The 18,355-nt window shown below is 34.1% G+C and overlaps 1 protein-coding gene across 1 annotated transcript; it reads right to left on the reverse strand.

Annotated features, from left to right (window-relative positions):
• Positions 1-2,011: 2,011 nt before the first annotated feature.
• Positions 2,012-4,887, reverse strand: LOC141661718 (polygalacturonase At1g48100). Its single transcript, XM_074468719.1, has 8 exons — positions 4,560-4,887; positions 4,333-4,461; positions 4,059-4,235; positions 3,917-3,955; positions 3,607-3,814; positions 3,102-3,183; positions 2,835-2,943; positions 2,012-2,639 (listed from the first exon to the last, which is right to left on the reverse strand). Exons 1-8 carry the CDS (start codon positions 4,797-4,799, stop codon positions 2,211-2,213), a joined length of 1,413 nt encoding a protein of 470 aa, XP_074324820.1. The 5' UTR covers positions 4,800-4,887; the 3' UTR covers positions 2,012-2,210.
• Between the last annotated feature and the right edge of the window lie 13,468 nt (positions 4,888-18,355).

An 18,355-nucleotide genomic window follows, 5' to 3' on the forward strand; every position in this document is an offset into this window, starting at 1 on the left:
TTAAAACACCTTTTAATTATTAATTCTTTTTCTAAACACTTTAGAAATAATTCTCTCACTTGATTTAATTTCCAAAAATTAAATTCTTAATTAATAATATTAAGAACTTTTTCTTAATTAATTTATAATCAATTAAATCTCATTTAATCAATTATTAAATTTGCCAATTAATTATTTATTTCATAAATAAATAATTATCGGCCATTATTAATTAATTTCTCCACCATTAAATCATTCTCTTTTATGGTGTGACCCTGTAGGTTCAATATTAAGCCGGTAGTAGAAATAAATAATAATAAAACTATTTTATCATTATTTATATAAATTCTCTAATTCATTAAATATGATTAATTAATTAATCATATTTATTTTACATCGTGAGGGATACTTCTCAACATATCGCGATTATCCGGATAATACGAATTCACTGCTTAGAATACCAAGAACCTATTCAGTGAGTAGTTACCATACAATTAATTCCTTCTACCCTGCAATGTCACAATTAAATACAAGTCATGGAACTTGTGTCAAGCCTATCTTATTTAATCACTTGTTTTCCCATTCACTATGCTTAGTTCTATTTAATGTAAATTAGAAACTCTTTTCTAATTTCATTCACTCTGGCCAGAGATTCCTGAACTAACATAAGTGAATCAGCATTGAATATTATCTTTCTACACCGGAAGGGGTAGATCCTTTATTGATCATACACTATCTTCGTGTACAAATTCCTATACCCAGTAGAGCCCTTATAATTGTCCCTTGAGACTAAGAACTAAACCAAAGCATAGTTCAGTGTACACAAGATGACTATGATGACCTCAAGTCTAAGGATACTTGTACAACTATCACTATGTGAACAACTGCTGACACGTGAGTGAACTCCATCAGTTGTTCAGCTGTGTGAGTCATGTTCAGTAAACTTATTCTATAATAAGCACCTACATACTAGCTATAGTGTCACCACACAAATGTATATGAAAACAGACATCCTTCATAATGAAGCAAACATAGTATGTACCGATCTTTGCAGATTATTAATTACCAGTTAGTAATCCTACGACCAGGAACTATTTAAGTTTAGAGTTATCATCTTTTAGGTCTCATTATTATGATCTCATCACAATCCATAAAAATTTTACTCTAAACTGTGGTATATCTTATTTAAACATTTAAATAGATAGAGCCTGCAATAAAAACAAAACAAGTCTTTTATTAATATCAATGAAATCAAAACAGATTACATAAAAGTTATTCCTAAATCCTCATACATGATTGGACTTAGGACATATCTCTTTCAACATATAGTTTATTTAAATAAAATTCAAGATTTTGGTCAACTCTGTATTTAACATGTATGTTAATTTTTAGTTTTTTATCCGTAAACATACTAAGAGCATTCTACAGATTAAGTTTTATCGTTTCGTTTTAAACGTACAATTACTACCCTATTTATATTCATTCATTAAATATAAAATGAAGAGTAAGAAAAATATAATATAATAATAGTTGAGGGGATATTCACTCCTAAAAGTGAAGAAACATTCGAAACTCCTAAATTTTTAGAGGGGGACATGTAAGGATATTGTTGAAATTACTCTAAAAACATTATAATTGCATGATGCATAAAAAAAACTCTAGAAAATGACCGTGCTCGTACAGGTTATTATGCTAGTTATATTTAAGACTTCAACTAAGACATTGTTGGACTTGCTCTTAGATACATTAATTTCTAGTTTTTATTATAAGTTTGATTTTTATTTGATCATTTGCCTATATATATTCAGATATATTATATTGCTGAATAGCTTTTGACTAGAACAATATGGATAATTGTGTTAAAATAATTAAAATAATTGTTATATTTTAGTATCAAAAATAATATTTTTCTGTTAAAATATTTTAACATCTTCAATGATGAACCAGCTCGTTTCATGTTCAAAATTAACTTTTATTTTTGGTATATAAACTTTACCTAAAAACAAAAAAGGAGAGAATGAAAATTGTTGGAATTATCTTGGACAAGTTTCGAAGTAGAATTGCCGAAAAGAGTTGCACAGTTTGATGAACTGTTAAAACATAACAGTAATCCTCTTTCCACACGTAAAATTAAGCACAGTAGAAGGGAAGCAATTACAACATATCCTAACACAATCCAATCAGAAAGACAAGAAAGCAAGTTGATCATGTACAAGAACAAAAAAAACAAATTAACAAACATTTTCATTACGAGATCTTGCAATTCTCTGAGGTCCTGAACCGCCACTACCCCTCATCAAACAATCGTCCATGCTTGATGGAACAAGAGGACCTTTTGATCTTCCATAAGAATTCCAGCACAATCCTCCATGTTGTAATCCTCCTGATCCATACCCTAATTTCGATGAAGCTGGCCTCAGTTGAACATTGGTGAGATCGACGTTAATACATGGAATGCTATTGCTGCAAGCCAGATGAATAGGTTGCACTGAGAAAGTCCCCATGATTTGATCGTACTTGACTCCTGTTATTGCTACTGCATCTGTTTGATTCTTGCACAAATGCTTGTCACAATAATATTGATCAATCATTATCGGAACTTTGACATCAGAAACTTTAATGTGTGAAAATGATATATTCTTCACTAGTCCAGCTCCACCCTTTAAACATCGAACAGAGAAATTAAACAAATTTACTTATGTTATAATCACTCATTCATATTTCACTGATGGTACATGACAAACGATTTTTATAACATATCATATTATGATAAATGTTTGGGCGATTCACATCAAAAATCCTACTTTTACGCATCATCTTGCAGAAAAAGACTGCCATAGTAAGTTATATTGTACCTGCCAAGTCTTGATCCTTACTCCATAAAGGGTGTTTTGCATGATAATATTGTCAACCATGATATCAGAAACGCAGGCAACACTTTTATCTTTCCCTAATCCTCCTAAGCTGAAACTCAAATCTTAATAACTATGTAAGAATCACAGAAACAATGACCAGCAACTTATAATAAAAAACATAAATAGTTATGCTGATGCAAATACGTTAGTAGAATTTTATGTAGAGAACTATATAATCTTAGATGTTAAGTCATTCATGTAAGTTACCTAATTCCGTGTCCAGGGCCACAATTTAGATGGTGAATATGAACGTTGGAACAGCCAGTCTGAATAGACACACAATCATCCCCTGTAAATTGTCCAGATAACTAAATTAAGACAATAAAAAAATATGTATTTTATACTTCCATATATAATAACTAGTCGCATGTGTTCCAGTTGGGAGTATTTTATGCTTAGAAAAGAAAATTAGTAGTAATATACAACACAGACTGTGTGAGCAGACGTTGGCTTCTGCGCATCAAAAGTTGTCTTCGCAGTGACCTCCTTTTACACTTCTAAAGTTACGTGTAAAGCGCATGTGCAATGAACTACACTTGATTTTTGGTACTAGTCCATTGATCATTAATATATAATGGTTGCCTTTTATCAGGCCTTTTCAGTTCAATCATGTGGCAATTATCAAGATTATTAGTATTATATCAATTTATATAGTAAACACATTGTAATAAACCAGTCAGTTAAGTGGCACTTGATCATTCTTGACTCTCACCACAGCCTATATTGGAATGCTGAATTTCAACATCCCGGGTGTTCTGCAGGTGAATGCCGTCCGTGTTTGGACTGGTTTCTGGTGAAATAATGGTGATATTGTCTATGTTCACCCCTCCAGAATTATCAAATTTTAGATGACACAAAGGGCTGTTTATGAGACTGATATCGCGGATCGTAACATTGTAACTTTCATAGAATCTCAGTGCCTGTAAATAAGAAACGTTACAATACCGTGATCAGTTACAAGATAATTTCTTCAAATTATAATTATACTACGATAGCAATTTTATATGCTTATAAAATCTCACCGTTGGTTTCATGTATGGTACTTTCTGGTCGGACAGCTTCTGCAATATTGTAAACAGAGTCCAATGATTAAATCAAGATGAAATTATCTATGTTCTTATAACAAGTGTTCTATGCATATGAAATTAAGGTTGACATTCTAACCTGAGTGAAAGCAACTTGGGTAGAAGAAGCAGCAGCCCACCAGTTAGAACCTTGGCCATCAACAGTACCTGTACCTTGGATGGTGAAGTTGTGAATCCATTTGAAGTTAATCCACTGAAACAAACTGGATTTTGGCCATGCACCTACTTTTGGAGGAGCCAACAGACTCCCATCAATCTGCTTATTTTTTTCAGAATTACAATTTTAGTGGAGTGTGCATGTAAAGCTGAAACTTTATTAAATATAGAGGAGTGGAAGGAGAGAAGGTCAAGACCTGAAAAAGCAATTGAGACATACATGGACCTTTTAAAGTCACCGGCTTAATCAAAAACTTGTAGTTGTATGGAATCTGTAAAATTGCCCCCTCTACTTGACATGCAGCTTTCCATGCATCTTCAAGTGCCTGCATTTCATTACCTCAAGTATAAGATTAACTAATTTCTAAATACCATGTCTATTATTTCATTAATCTCTTTGATCAAATGATTAAGATGTACGTACCTTGGAATCATCAGAAACTCCATCACCCTTAGCTCCAAACTTCAGTATGTTGAAATTACTGGAATTATATACATGACCAGGAGTACTATGATGATCATGCCTTGGTTTCTTATGCTTATGAGTTCTGCTTTTCTTACCGTGATGTCTCCTAGCCTCTGTCGAAATCGCGGAAAATGTGGTCAAGTAAACAAGAATCAAGAGAAAACCAAGTACAAAAGATATTTTCTTGTTTTGCCTCATCACTTAAAAAGAAATGTAATTTGGAAACTATTAAGGCTACTACTGAGTGTATGTTAATTCAAATAATACTACAAAATACAGCTGATGTCTGTACTTCCAAGTTTGAGTGAGTGCTGAGTTGGTTGTGACAGTTTATATAGTTGATACACTTACATAACTGGACATCAAGTTCTTTTTATTTGCATAGTTACCCTTACTCTTTTGAAACCATGAAAAGGCCAAGTCAAATGGCTGGGCAAATATATTAACATTCCCTACATAAATGAACTTATAGTCATTTACCCCAAGATGCGAATTTGTTTAGGTTTAGTGCTTAATTGCCTTGATTAGTGTAGCCAATGATTATAGATTTTGACTAGCAAACATTTGGGAGTTGTTTACTTAAATGTGGGGACAGAACCTCCTCAGCTTTCTGTGCTGTAACAACTAACGGGGGGGGGGGGGGGGTCAGCTTTGTAGATTCAATTTTTTAGTTTTTGTAAAAGTAGGTTGAAATAATTAATTGGATAAAAAAAAGTTAATCTCATATATTAATCTTACTACTTTTTCTGCACTTGCTGCCCAACCAACGTACTGCTGTCTACATTCTACTAGAAACAACCAACATGCTTAGTTATGAAAAAAGAAATGATAATTATGAGGAACATAATTAATTACACTTAGAATAACTTAAAAATGGTTGCTTCATGATTTATAAAATTTTGTTCCTTGTTGGATTAAATTAAACCTATAATTATCTTTGACATTTCATTTTATTGGTGTTTTCATTATTTCACCCATTCAAATTCTCGATTTTGATTCTCATTTTTATTGTGCATTCAAATATCTTTTTAAGTCCAATTACATGTTTTATTTAATAAAGAAATTATATACAATATGTAACATCAATCCAACAGAAAACCTAATTTTTGACTATTTGAATAAGAGACACTTGTTATCTGATTATAAGCTGGTGTAATTAGTGAGTTGATGTCAATTAATTTCATGTCTATCATCTACTCCCTCTGTTCTTTTGATTTGTTATTAAAAGGATTGGGCAGAGGGAGTATCAAACTTGATCACTTGATCCAAAATATTATAGATATTTTATATAATAATCTAAGAATGAGAGGATTCCCACTAGTAACCAATAAGTAGTAACTTCCAATTCGCATGATTTGGCATGAAAGATAATGGATGCCATAGAGGCTAGAGACCTAGACCGCTACTCCCTCTTTCTACTCCCTCTGTTCTATTCATGCCAAATATTATAATATAAAAATCTACCACATCCACTAGTTTCTCCCACTACACTCATTTTATTTATTAGATATTGATTGTTCCAACTACTTTACCCAACTTTATAATTTTTCTTATTAAATTACATTTTTTTTCTCTCATATCCCACTATTTTATCAATACTAATATTATTTTAATAAATTTCTTGTCATCCGTCCAAACCATTTGTATAAAAATGGTTGTGACTGAGGGATTAAGTTACAAAGGGCTTTAACAAGTTTATCAAGTTCTAAATAAATGTGGTAATAAATACATAAAGTGTTCTATTTAAGATAAATGGGTAATGGGCTTGCACGCTTGTGGGCCAAACAAAAGAGTGGTCGGTGCCATTTTATCCCTTGAGTTTGTTTATTTCATTAGGACCTTACTTTATTTATTCTATATTCTGCACTGAATTTCGACCTTCTCTACCAACTTTCCTCAACAAAAAGTGGGTGAGTTCAACATTTAGGAAAGAGCAGTAGTGTATCACGGCTCCTGTACTTTTTTAACACATTTGAACGAGAATTCCTTATTTTGGTATTGGCATTTAAAAATTTCCATAAATGGCACAGAACGCCACTTTCTCTGTGGTTCACCCCGGAGGCCCAGAAGAAGTGGCGTTCTGGGGTAATATTATTTTATTTTTATTTTTTTCCTTTTCCTGACTGATTGACTTGCACTTTGTGTAAACTGTTTCTAAGTTTTTAAGTGAAATAAGCAATGTAGACCTATTTTTGGGCCCTAATATTAAATTGTTAAAAAATTATTTTGGTGATTTTTTTTCTTGGATAGTCATGCAAACCTATTTTTAGTACGTATTTTTTGTTTTAATAAAAATATAGTATATATATGACTTTTTTGACTTTGAAAAGGGTGTCAAGGCAGTCGAGTGTGGAATTGTTACGTGGGGGCATGTTTAGCAAAAATGATAATTAATTCCTAGAAAATTATTTTGGTTTAATTTTTTTTCTGTTGACTAGTGATGTAAACCTATTTGTAGTATGTAAATTTTACTTTAATTTTAATATTTTTTTTGTAAGGTTTTAGTTGCATGGAATAGTGTATCATGGGGAAATATTTTTTTGTTGACGAGGCCTTATATTTGATATGAACAAATTTGCTGATAATGAATACTTGACTTGAAACACAAATTATATGACATAACATGAGTTACATAATAAAACACAGTTGAAAACCTGTGCGTAGTTCGATACACAATAATAACACGATACATGAATAAAAATGAGTACGATGCAATAATACAAATATTAAGAGCCAACAATATATGAACCACATCATTCATCTGCATCATCGGAGTCATAATCATCTTCATTGATGTTCCATGTATGGGACTCGATGAACGCCTTCATTCTCTGCAATTCCCTCGTTGACTCCTCAAGTTCACGCTGTAACTCGCAGATTTCTGCATAGTGGGCTACATTCTCTGTGGTAATTTCTTCCCTAAGCATTTAAATGAGAAACGGTGCACAGGGTTCAAGCGGCTCTTCGATCCAACGTTCGTAAATGCAAACACCGTCGGGACATTTGATAAATCGTCTCTTGCGTCAATACCCTTCCAGTAGTGCGCTACAACAGCTATTTTTTCACAAAAATAATAATCCAAATTTGGGAGTGAAGACATAATTACTTTTGACGAGTGTGACTTCATAAGGTTGTAACTCTCTATTTATAAGTGATTTGGTAAAGAAGACATAAGCTACTTTGATGGACAGTTCACATGCTAAACATACTATTCAATTATAGTTCATATTTAAAACTTGATTGTGACTAGTCATTGTTGCTCTCACCTGCATTATTTTCAAAATTATGGATTCATTATCTGCTGTAAAGTGACAGCGAAACTCTGTACATGCAATGACTTTACATACAAAGCCTTATATTTTCCTCTTTATTTCATGTATAGGATTTGACTTGTCATGTACTGTTTGAAAGTGTCATTCCACTTTAACTTTTTCACTGTTTATCTCAAATTATTGAAAATGCTTGCATGTGGTTTCAACTGTTTACTAATACAAAACAGTAATTCCAAAATAAACTGAAATGAGCACCCAACTATTAATGATAATAATATTACAATAAAGAAAGATTCGACTAATATAGAGCTAGAATACATAAATTCAAAAAGGAAAAAAAGGCCACTCAAATTAGAACACAATAATTCTTGTCAAGTTTGTTCATCAGACATGTAATCATCGGAAATGTAATCCTCATTCTATAATAGTCTGTGTTGTTCTGCTTCCGTAAGCTCTCTACCGGAAGCACGAACTGAATCTTTTGCTAGTTCGAACATATAATAACGACTTATACGCAACAATATTCTATTATTTTTCCGTCGAATAAGGGTCAGGCTTTAACCACTTTTCGTCTAAATTCAGACCAGGGAAGATTTTCATCAGGGCGAGGATATTGGATAGAGAACGATGAAGCGGAAACCGTACACTCATCGCAATAAGATCATGTGTAAGATTTCAGATTCTTCACGTCGAAATGCCCATTCTCGGCGTACACCAGCAAAGTACTCCACTGGATCGCTTACCCTAAGACTACGGTAATCGTCATCTCTTTCACTTAGCAACCACTTGTTATTTATGGACGATGACATCGTAGTAGTGTTTGGATGTAATATGTGTGAGGGTGTATAATTTATATAGTATAATTTATAGACCCTTTCCCGTGAGTACTTAGTAGAAAGCACATGCAAGCAAATTAAATAATTGTGCAGGAGGAATACTAAAAAGGGCCATGTGGAAGTCAAAGCATATTAATGAAATATAGAGGAAAGTATAACTATTTGATAAAAGTTATCATTTTTTTGCAGATGAAATGAATTAAAGTCATTGCATTGATGGTGGTCATGTTGTGATTGTGTTTCCATTTCACTTATTATGTTTTCGTTGATGTATGATTTTATTTTTTTGTTTCATCCGTTTAATGTTATTTGTAGAATATGAAAGTTTTAATTTCTTTAAGTATGTACTTTTTGAATATTACTTACGAAACACCTTGAAATGTAATACCGTGAATTGAAGTGACTAGATTGTGAGGTAAGAAAAACAACAAGTCTGAAATTGACGAGAACTAATAAAAATAAGTCTAAACTGAATATGTAATGAAAACATGGCAAACTAAAAATAGCAAGTCTGCAAATATGGGAAATAGTACTGATCAGCCACAGAACCTCCCGCCGGTGTGGTATAGCCTCCCTTTTCCTTTCACTGCTCTACGAGGCTGCTGCCTGAGCTGTATAGGAGGGTCAGCTTCCTCAGCGTCGTCATCATACTCATCACTATCACCCTCCACATCTGCCTCCTGCATGATAGGGGGTGTATGCATCTGACGCCCCTGCTCATTACTCAGTATGGACGAATCACGTACTAATCAGGGGTCGAAGCCCCTAGGCGGGGTCTGGAAAGAGAGCCCGAACCACCTGTCTCGGGCTGAAAACCGAATGTAGGCTGTAGAGAAGCCTAAACCAGATGACCGTAATGAGTCTGAGTAGAATGACCCTAACTGGATCCAGTAGCCCAAGCACTAGGAACAACATAAGAGGCCTGAGTAGTGTAGCCCATACTAAATGTACCGACATAAGGGTTGTGGGCCTGAGTAGGGTGGCCAAAAGTAGATGTACCAGCATCATGGTTTTGAGTGCTCTGCCCCCAAGAAGACCCACCAGCATCATGGACCTGTGAACTGTGACCCCAAGTAGACGTATGAGGATCTCGCTCTCCCTGAATGAAGTGGTCCCAGGTACGGTCAGTATGTCCATGCCCCTGAGAGCTATACTCCCAACCTGAGCCAGATGAGGTGTATAACGAAGAACCCTCTCCACCTGATGGACGCGTCCAAGGCTCCCAACCATCCCGAGGAGCTGGTGCAGCATGAATAAATGCAGTACCTGGCCTACGGGCATGAGCACCGCTAGTACGTGGGGTAGCAGAAGGTGGATGAGGGGGCCTCTGTAGATGATATGGGAAACCCATGGCATCTAATATGCCATGTATACCCTGAAGCGCTCCATCCACATTATCATCATCCTTAGCCATGCCGGACCCCTGAATCTGGTGGTAGGCAGCGGACAAGGCCTCAACCTGTATTGACAACATGTAAATGTGTTTACATAAACGAAAACTGTGATAAATGAAGAGGTACTAATCTAAGAAGAGAAATCTTAAAGCCACGGGTAGGTGTCCCTGCGACCCCTGGAATCCTTGCTGGTCCCTCCAAATCCTGGGGTTGATCATGAAATGCCTAGTGACGCTATCGTACCACTCAGGATAGTCAACAACGCACATAGGTCTGCGAGTGCATCTGTAAGATGATGGACCAAGCACGACAGTGTGATGTGACTCCCACAGCTCACGCACCCTAGTGAACTGAAAAGGCCATCCTCTCTGACCCCTATGGAAAGAATCATGGACAGTAAGTGGAGAGTCAGTAGGGACCTGCTGCAAGTATCCAAACTGTCTTGTGACCCTATCAGCGTAGCACCACTCCACCCATGTCAAGTAAATGAGGGGGCAAGGTGCACTCATTAGTACACCTGAAGGAATCCTCAGACATGGTATCTAGGTCATAACGAATGTCGCGTAACGAATGTGTCTACACAGTCATACCATCCAATGGGACCATCCACCTGAAGCAAGAAATGTATTATGTTAGAGATTTGTTGGAATATTTATGAACTTAAACAAAGAGTCATAAATAATTTCGCATACTTGGGAGCTAAGGCAATACAATGCTCATATATCCAAACCTGAACCACATATGCATTCGAAAAATGAATATTTGTTGAACGCATGGATCATGCACCATTCAAAATCCATGGATAGTACACCTAAAAGTATGTATGAAGTATGCAGTGTATGTAATGTCCCCTACAATATGGATGATGCACCCTATAATATGCATGGATAATACACCAAATAGTATGTATGAAGCATTGCAGTGTGCCTAATGTCCCCTACAGTACGCATGGATAATGCACCCTATAATGTGAAGTATGTTGGGAGGATATGTACCTGTAATAATATCATATTTAGATAATGAACAAGGACGAAAGGCCACACAAATTAAGTAGACATGCCTATAACATTCAAATGCTACTTACTTTTCATTCACATTCAAAACACTTAACATTCATTTGTCACATTATACAGCTTTTACAACTTCTACTGCATTTGACAAGACTGCTCAATTACTTTGTTGCAGTCTGCATGTGGGTACCTAGCTGTGGAGGACCCTTCCCACTTTGCAGTTGCAGACTGACATTCGTAAAAGTAACTTCATTTCCTTCTGCTGTGTATTCATGGGATACCTAACTCATTTCCTTGTCATTTTCCTTATCATCATTTCATACTTCCATTTCTGAGTAGTCAAAACTCATAAATTTACCAGAAAGTAAAACTACATGCCTGTAACATTCACGTGCTACTTACTTTTCCAACAGTACTAATACGTGGAAGACACTTTTTCCAAAAATAAATTTACAACTACTTCTGAAAATGTCATCAACTTTGGGAATATTATCACAATTAGTACAAATGTTTCTGTAAAGTTGTAAACAAAAAAACTGCAATAACGAGTGCATTTTCCATTTAAATTGGGAATAAATTACATTGTAAGGGAACATTGATTACGTCAACATATAATAAGAGAAATACATTGCAGCTGAAAATCGGAAAATGAATGAAGCTCTCAAGTTTTTTAGTCATCCGCAAGATTAACTACGTACTGATCAAACTCATCATCTACGTCCTAATCCTCTTGTATGTGAGGGGATGTATGCATATGACCTCCCTCCCTATATCTGTGGGTAGAGGCGTACGTACTCGACCGAGTATCATGCGATGTCAATGCGTGGGGCCCCTGAGTGCCATGACATATGGTTGTAGCCATACCAGCATCATCGTGTCCTTGAGAAAAATCCCCAAGTTTGATAATATATTTCAAATATTTTCCATCCCACTCCTGGTCCTCTTCACATATCCTTTCAGCCCTACGCTTTGTGATTGCATCCTCGTACTCCTTTTTCCTTGTCTCAATCTCGTCCTCCATGAAGTGGTAGTGTCGAGACATTTGATTTAACTCATGTTCCTCCTTTGAAATATGACCAGAGTTGAAACTCTTATTAATGTCTTCTTCATACTCGATCGTTGATTTCATAAACTTCAAGTGCATTTTCCCATAGCCAACGAACTGTTCATTATCACGTACGACATGCTCTTGTGCGGCTCGTATACATCGCATTCTTCTCACAAATTGTTTGACCTGACAAATTTTTGCGCGTTGAGCTTCAGTCTGTGCCTGAGATTCGGTCCATTTATACCAATTAAATTCCCGGTAATCACGAATATCAGAACTAGCGTGTCCCTTTCCCTTGTCCATGACCTGACTGTAGCAGCCTCAAAATTTAGAAAATGAAATACTACCAAAGGGAAAATTTAGTTGATGACTTATAGTTTTGCAGCTATTTATAGGCATAATTTTACATGGTTAAAATGTAATATTAGGTTGTGCTGTTAGGAATGTGGAAATAATTGATATTATTGACCCTATAAATTTTAAGATGAAAGTATTCAACTGTGTCGTTCATTTCAGAACAAAAGATGACTTGTCAAGTCATTTCAAAAAATTGCATGTGCCCACTCCTGTGATTTTAGGAAATATGCATTTCCTTTGCATACACACATTACTTATTTCAACTTTTCAAATTTGTCTGAAGATTCAGACTTTTAAAAGTTGACAAGTCGATTTCATCTGTTACTTTTAGTAAAAGATAAGAACATTGTATTCGCTTGCATAATTAATGTTATTGTTTCTATTACAAAAAAAAAATCAAGGTAACCTTTCATAAAAAAATTCGTTGCCGAATCGCAAGGTACCCTTTTTGAAGTCACAAAAACTCATATATACACTTTTTTTAAAACAAAAATTACGTACTAAAAATAGGCTTACATGAATCCCCAACAAAAAAAATTTACACCAAAATATTTTTTTTCCAATTTAATATTAGGACTCAAAACTAGGTCCCCATTTAATATTTTCGTGCAGACTCGCAAGGTACCCTTTTAGAGGCCACAAAAAGTCATACATAAACTTTTTTTAAAAAAAACAAAATTTACATAGTAAAAATAGGCTTGCATGACTCCCCAACCAAAAAAAAATTACCCAAAAATATTTTTTTTCAATTTAATATTAGGACTCCAAAATAAGGTCGCCATTACATATTTTCCACTTACAAATAATTCAACACAACTGCAAGTCAATCCGGGGAAGAAAGGAAAAAAACAAAAAATAAATAAAAACCCCAGAACGCCACTTCTTATGGGCCTCTGGGGTTGAACCCCGGAAGAAGTGGCGTTCTGTGCCACTTTTGGAAAATTTTGAATGGTTGTGCCAAAAAAGTGATTTTTCTGTTGAAACGTGTCAAAAAAGTCCGGGAGCCAGTGTATCACTGTGGAGCCGTTTAGTTCACGATTAATGATTAATGAGATCGGATAACGAAAATTAGAAACTTAATTCTAAGCATTAATATGACAATTATATTAGGAAGAACAAATGAATGATTTGTAATGAATGATTATCAATAACTATAAATAATCTCTGATAAGACATATTTATAGCAATTATATTTTATATGATTTGATTTTAAATATGGTACAAAAGATATGTGTTGAGCATGTTGTGACTGTGAATTAGGAGGTTCTAGTTTTATGTGAATACGGGGTTAAAAACAGTTTTATTTTTCGTCTTGTATATTTTTGTTTCTCTCAAATTGTTCGAATGTAATATGATTTAATACATACGCGTGTGTGTAATTTGTTTGAACTTTCCCATATTCTTACAATTTGGCATGTTATTAGAAAAGATAGATAGTATAACTCATAAGGTTGACGTGTCGAAAGAGAGGACAAGGCTCAAGCAAAAGTCGAATAAATTTGAATACAAATTCAAAACAGCTACAAACTGAATCTAAAACTGCGAGCCAAAACCAAAATTAAAACTTAATATTTTTGAACCTAGACGGTAGACATATAGCAACTAGGCTATAAACTACTTCACGGTCGGGTTTTCGCCTTACACTACAAAAAATATTTTAATCACACAACTTTTTTATCGTTGTCTGAAGTTAAATTTTTTCGCTAAATTTCCAGCACTCATCTGATAACATTTCCGACAACACTTTATAAACCATTGTTAGAATAAGATCGCACAACAGTTCTATAGGAAATTAGTGTGAAGCAAGAATTTTAATTTTTCCTAAATTTTTTATAGTTGTATCTAAAACAAGTGTTACTGTATTTATCTATTGTGTGAAAACTTAAAAACAACAGTTTTAAACAAATACCTTTATTCTAATTTTACTTTAGGCAATAGTTTAAACACATTTTTATTTTTCGAATTATCGTTTTTCTTCATTTTGCACAATAAATTTTTCATATAGTTTTTACAAGCCATTGTTAGATTTTCTTTACCCACAACATTTTATTAATCTTATGTTGTATGATATAATTTTTAACAACTCTTCTTCTAAATAACCCCATTTGCTAAAAACAGACTAGAGAATGATGTTATTACGACAAAAATAAAACTAGTCTAGAATCTAGATAATGTTACGCCAAAAAAAATACTAAACTAATATTATATTATTACGACAAATACTTTTTTATTACAACGAACTAAAATCCGCCATTACAATCAACTAAAATTTAACAATCACCATATTTACCATCAACTATACTATGACATCCAAGTAAACTGGTTTTTTATCTCTCTATGCATGTACGTCAAAACTACTCAGGAAGCTCCTCTCAAAGGCTTTGCACCAGAATAATATATTTGTGCACCTGCATAAAAGCAAGGGGCAAAAAGAATTAAAATATAGCAACCCCTTTATAAATTTTTAATAATGCATTCTGTCTAAAGTAATTAAGCATATCCAATTATACATAAAATTACATAGAAGCTTAGAATTGTCGTAAGAGTATTAAAAAAGAAACAATTATACACAAGAATATAGGTTGCTTGTTTTGTGACTATATCCTAATCCGGTAGAACAACTCTCCATAAATTTCCCCAAGCCAGTTAAAGGAAAGAAATTGTATAGATTTTAAGAGTGTCTGCTTAAATAAGATATACTATATACGTAGTGGTTTCTAAAAACGTTAGTTTTATACTCACTTTATTGAAAAAACACCTATGTAGTGGTTTCTAAAAACGATAGTTTTATACTCACCTTATTGAAAAAATACCTAGAGGGGGTGAATAGGTGATTATGGCTAACTAAGATTAGTTTTAAATTTTACCCGATAATAGCTTACTGAGATTTTATAAACAGTTCAATAATCTGACAATGATAGCAAGCTGAGATGACTAAATACAATGCATAAATTAATATGTAGTACAAACTTCTCTAGCACTAGTTCACCAAGCCATTGTTTCCCTTAGCCAACTATCCAGCAACTATGCAATACAAAATTAACAATACAAATTGAATAATAAAGAGGTTACAACTCAAACTATAGACTCTCTAAGATATAACGTGTATATATAATTAAGAGCTCGAGAGTATTTTAGAATCAATAAAGTCCAGTGAGTTGTGAGTGTTCTTGTTGCAATTAGTTAACCAACAACTGCAAGAAAACCTCATATATAAACATACACTAACATTCAAAGCAATCTCAACAACTTACAACGGTTAGAATCCAATTCTAACGTTTAAATTAGTTAGGATGGTTTTCAACGTTTAGGTATCCGTTTGATAGAAGAGAGAAAGAATGTATAACGTTCAGTAAAAGCCTCTTCTATTTTTTATGACTATAAAACGTTTTAATCAGGTTTGTAGGAGATAGAGTTTGAACATAAAACAAACTCCTACAAATTAGGAACTGTTTTAAAGTTTGAAAACATTTTAAATCTGAGCTCTATTATATATAAAACACGTATAATATAATAGAGAAGTCCTTCAAATTCGTTAAAAGAAGTTCCTGAATTTTCTCCTTTAAAATCAACTTCCATGTTGATTCTGGACTGTCCAACTTGGCTTGCTGTTATTCTAAAAAACATGATCATAGCTTGCTGAAATAGATCATTGTCTTATGACAATTGTCATGATACTTAAACAACAATGTCATTAAGCTGATATACCCTGCAAACATTCTCAAATAACAACATGGTAGCTTGTTGTGTTGTGATCATCAAAACTAAGGAGTTACAATCTCCCCCTTTTTGATGATTACACACATTTAGGAGAATTATAAAACTCCCCCTAAATCTATGCATATCTCATAATAACACAAATTTTAAATTAACACAATCGTTACAAACTGCCCTAAATGCATAACAGAACCAACCAACATAATATCATTTCATAATACCAGCATAAAATTCAACATAAAACCAAGTCTTAACATCACAAAGTTAATCAAGTCTTAAACCAACATAACCAGGTAGCAAACCATAAAAGATTAACATAAGTAGCAGACTTTAAACTTAAACCAAAACAGAAACCAACAACCAAACAAAAGATGAAACAAGTCTGATGAAATATAACCATAAATAAAGCATAATAAGTTCTCCTAAGTTCACCCCCTTAAATCATCAAAAAAATAAGGTGAAAGGCTAACCCTCCTGAGCAGAGTGAATAGCAGCACCATCCTTGGGTGAGAAGAATTCTTCTTGCTTCTCCTGGTGGTCCATGTTTTCAGCAGCATTAGCTAAATCATCCAAACCAGTATCAATATCAGCATTAGACTGTGAAGCAGAGGGTTTGGCAGCATACATGAAATTCAGCATAATGTCCTTCAAACCCTTAATCTCTATCTTGAGTTGGTTTACCTGTTCTGTAGTAGCAGCCACATGACCAAATAACAGAGTATTGTCATCTTGTATTCCCTTAAGCAACTGAATTATTTCATACTCTGATTTAATAGATGGGGCAACAGTAGCAAGAGATTCAGGCGGAAGAGTTGGAATAATCCTTACCAACTCACCATTCTCAATATATAAGTTGGACATGGCTATAGTCTTGACATCCAACACTTCTTTGACAATTAACTTAGCAGAAGTCTTGAGATCAATCTTAAAAGAATCAAAAATTCTGGATAACAAAAGACCATAAGGCATGCCTATCTTCTTTTGGTTCACAGCAGCTAGCATATTCTTAAAAATTAAGTGAGATAAATCAAATACCCTACCAGCTAATATCATGGCAACTACTGTCACATCCTGAAAACTGAAAGTAGATTTGTTTCCTCCTCTAGGACACAAATTAGCACAACAGATCTTAAACAGAAAATGAGCCATTGGGGTAACTATAGTAGTGGATTGAGGTTGGGGGTTTTCTTCAACATTGTTGTCTGAACCTAATAGAACCTTAAATTGATCCATAACAGAGAAATCAGGCAACACAACATAACCCTTACAAGTAAAGATCTCAATTTCGGTAGGATCCTCAAACTTAATTAAAGTACTAAGGAAAGGGAGATTCAGTCGAATACGCTTATCACGAACTGTAGAAACGCAATTACCAAACTTATCCTCATGCAGATTGGCATAAAATTCACGGACTAAATTAGGATAAAAGACTTTAGGTAGATCAAGAACAAAATTATCCATGCTAACAGTATGAAATAAAGCTAAAGCACCATATTGTTGAAGAAGCTTACCATTAACTGGAATACCAGGAAGAATGGGATGAGTATCCAAGGCATTTTCGGTGAACCTCTGTTCCAAGTCAGGTGAATCAAAAGAGAGAGTGATCTTGAGCTTCTTAGAGTTGGGAGTTTGAGACACTTCATCAGCACTCTTGGTTCCCTGATCAACCACACTATTATCATGTTTAGAGATAGACCGATTTTCTAGAAAGCCTGATTTTCGTATTGCATGAACCATGGTGAGAGCGTATTGCGGTGAGTTTGGAGAAACGGCAGTAACTAGGGTAAATAACTAAAGCGGCGGTGAAAAGAAGTGTGAAACCCTAACCCGTGGTTTTGATAGATATTTAGGGGAGAATTTAGGATAAAATTTTAAAACAAAATATAATTATCCTAAATTTAACACTTATCAAAATAACAAATTATGTCTATCCATCTAACAATTACCACATTAATCACCAAAAAAATTAACCTAAAGCAGCACATCATATAACTAGCAACAATATATAGATAATGACATGTAAAAAATTAATAAATCAAATTAAACACAAATTATGACATTTAATAAATAATCATAGTAAGCTAACATGAAAATTGATAGTAAGCTTACATTACCAAATT

Source organism: Apium graveolens, chromosome 5 (genome assembly GCF_009905375.1).
Source record: "Apium graveolens cultivar Ventura chromosome 5, ASM990537v1, whole genome shotgun sequence".
Lineage (NCBI taxonomy): Eukaryota > Viridiplantae > Streptophyta > Magnoliopsida > Apiales > Apiaceae > Apium > Apium graveolens.

Excerpts from the sequence above, each read along its gene's own strand:
- LOC141661718 (XM_074468719.1), bottom strand. The coding sequence starts at position 4,799 with ATGAGGCAAAACAAGAAAATATCTTTTGTACTTGGTTTTCTCTTGATT. Across the intron at positions 4,462-4,559 it reads GAGTTTCTGATGATTCCAAG|GCACTTGAAGATGCATGGAA; the intron begins GTACGTACATCT and ends AATGAAATGCAG. Across the intron at positions 2,640-2,834 it reads TAAGGATCAAGACTTGGCAG|GGTGGAGCTGGACTAGTGAA; the intron begins GTACAATATAAC and ends CGATGTTTAAAG.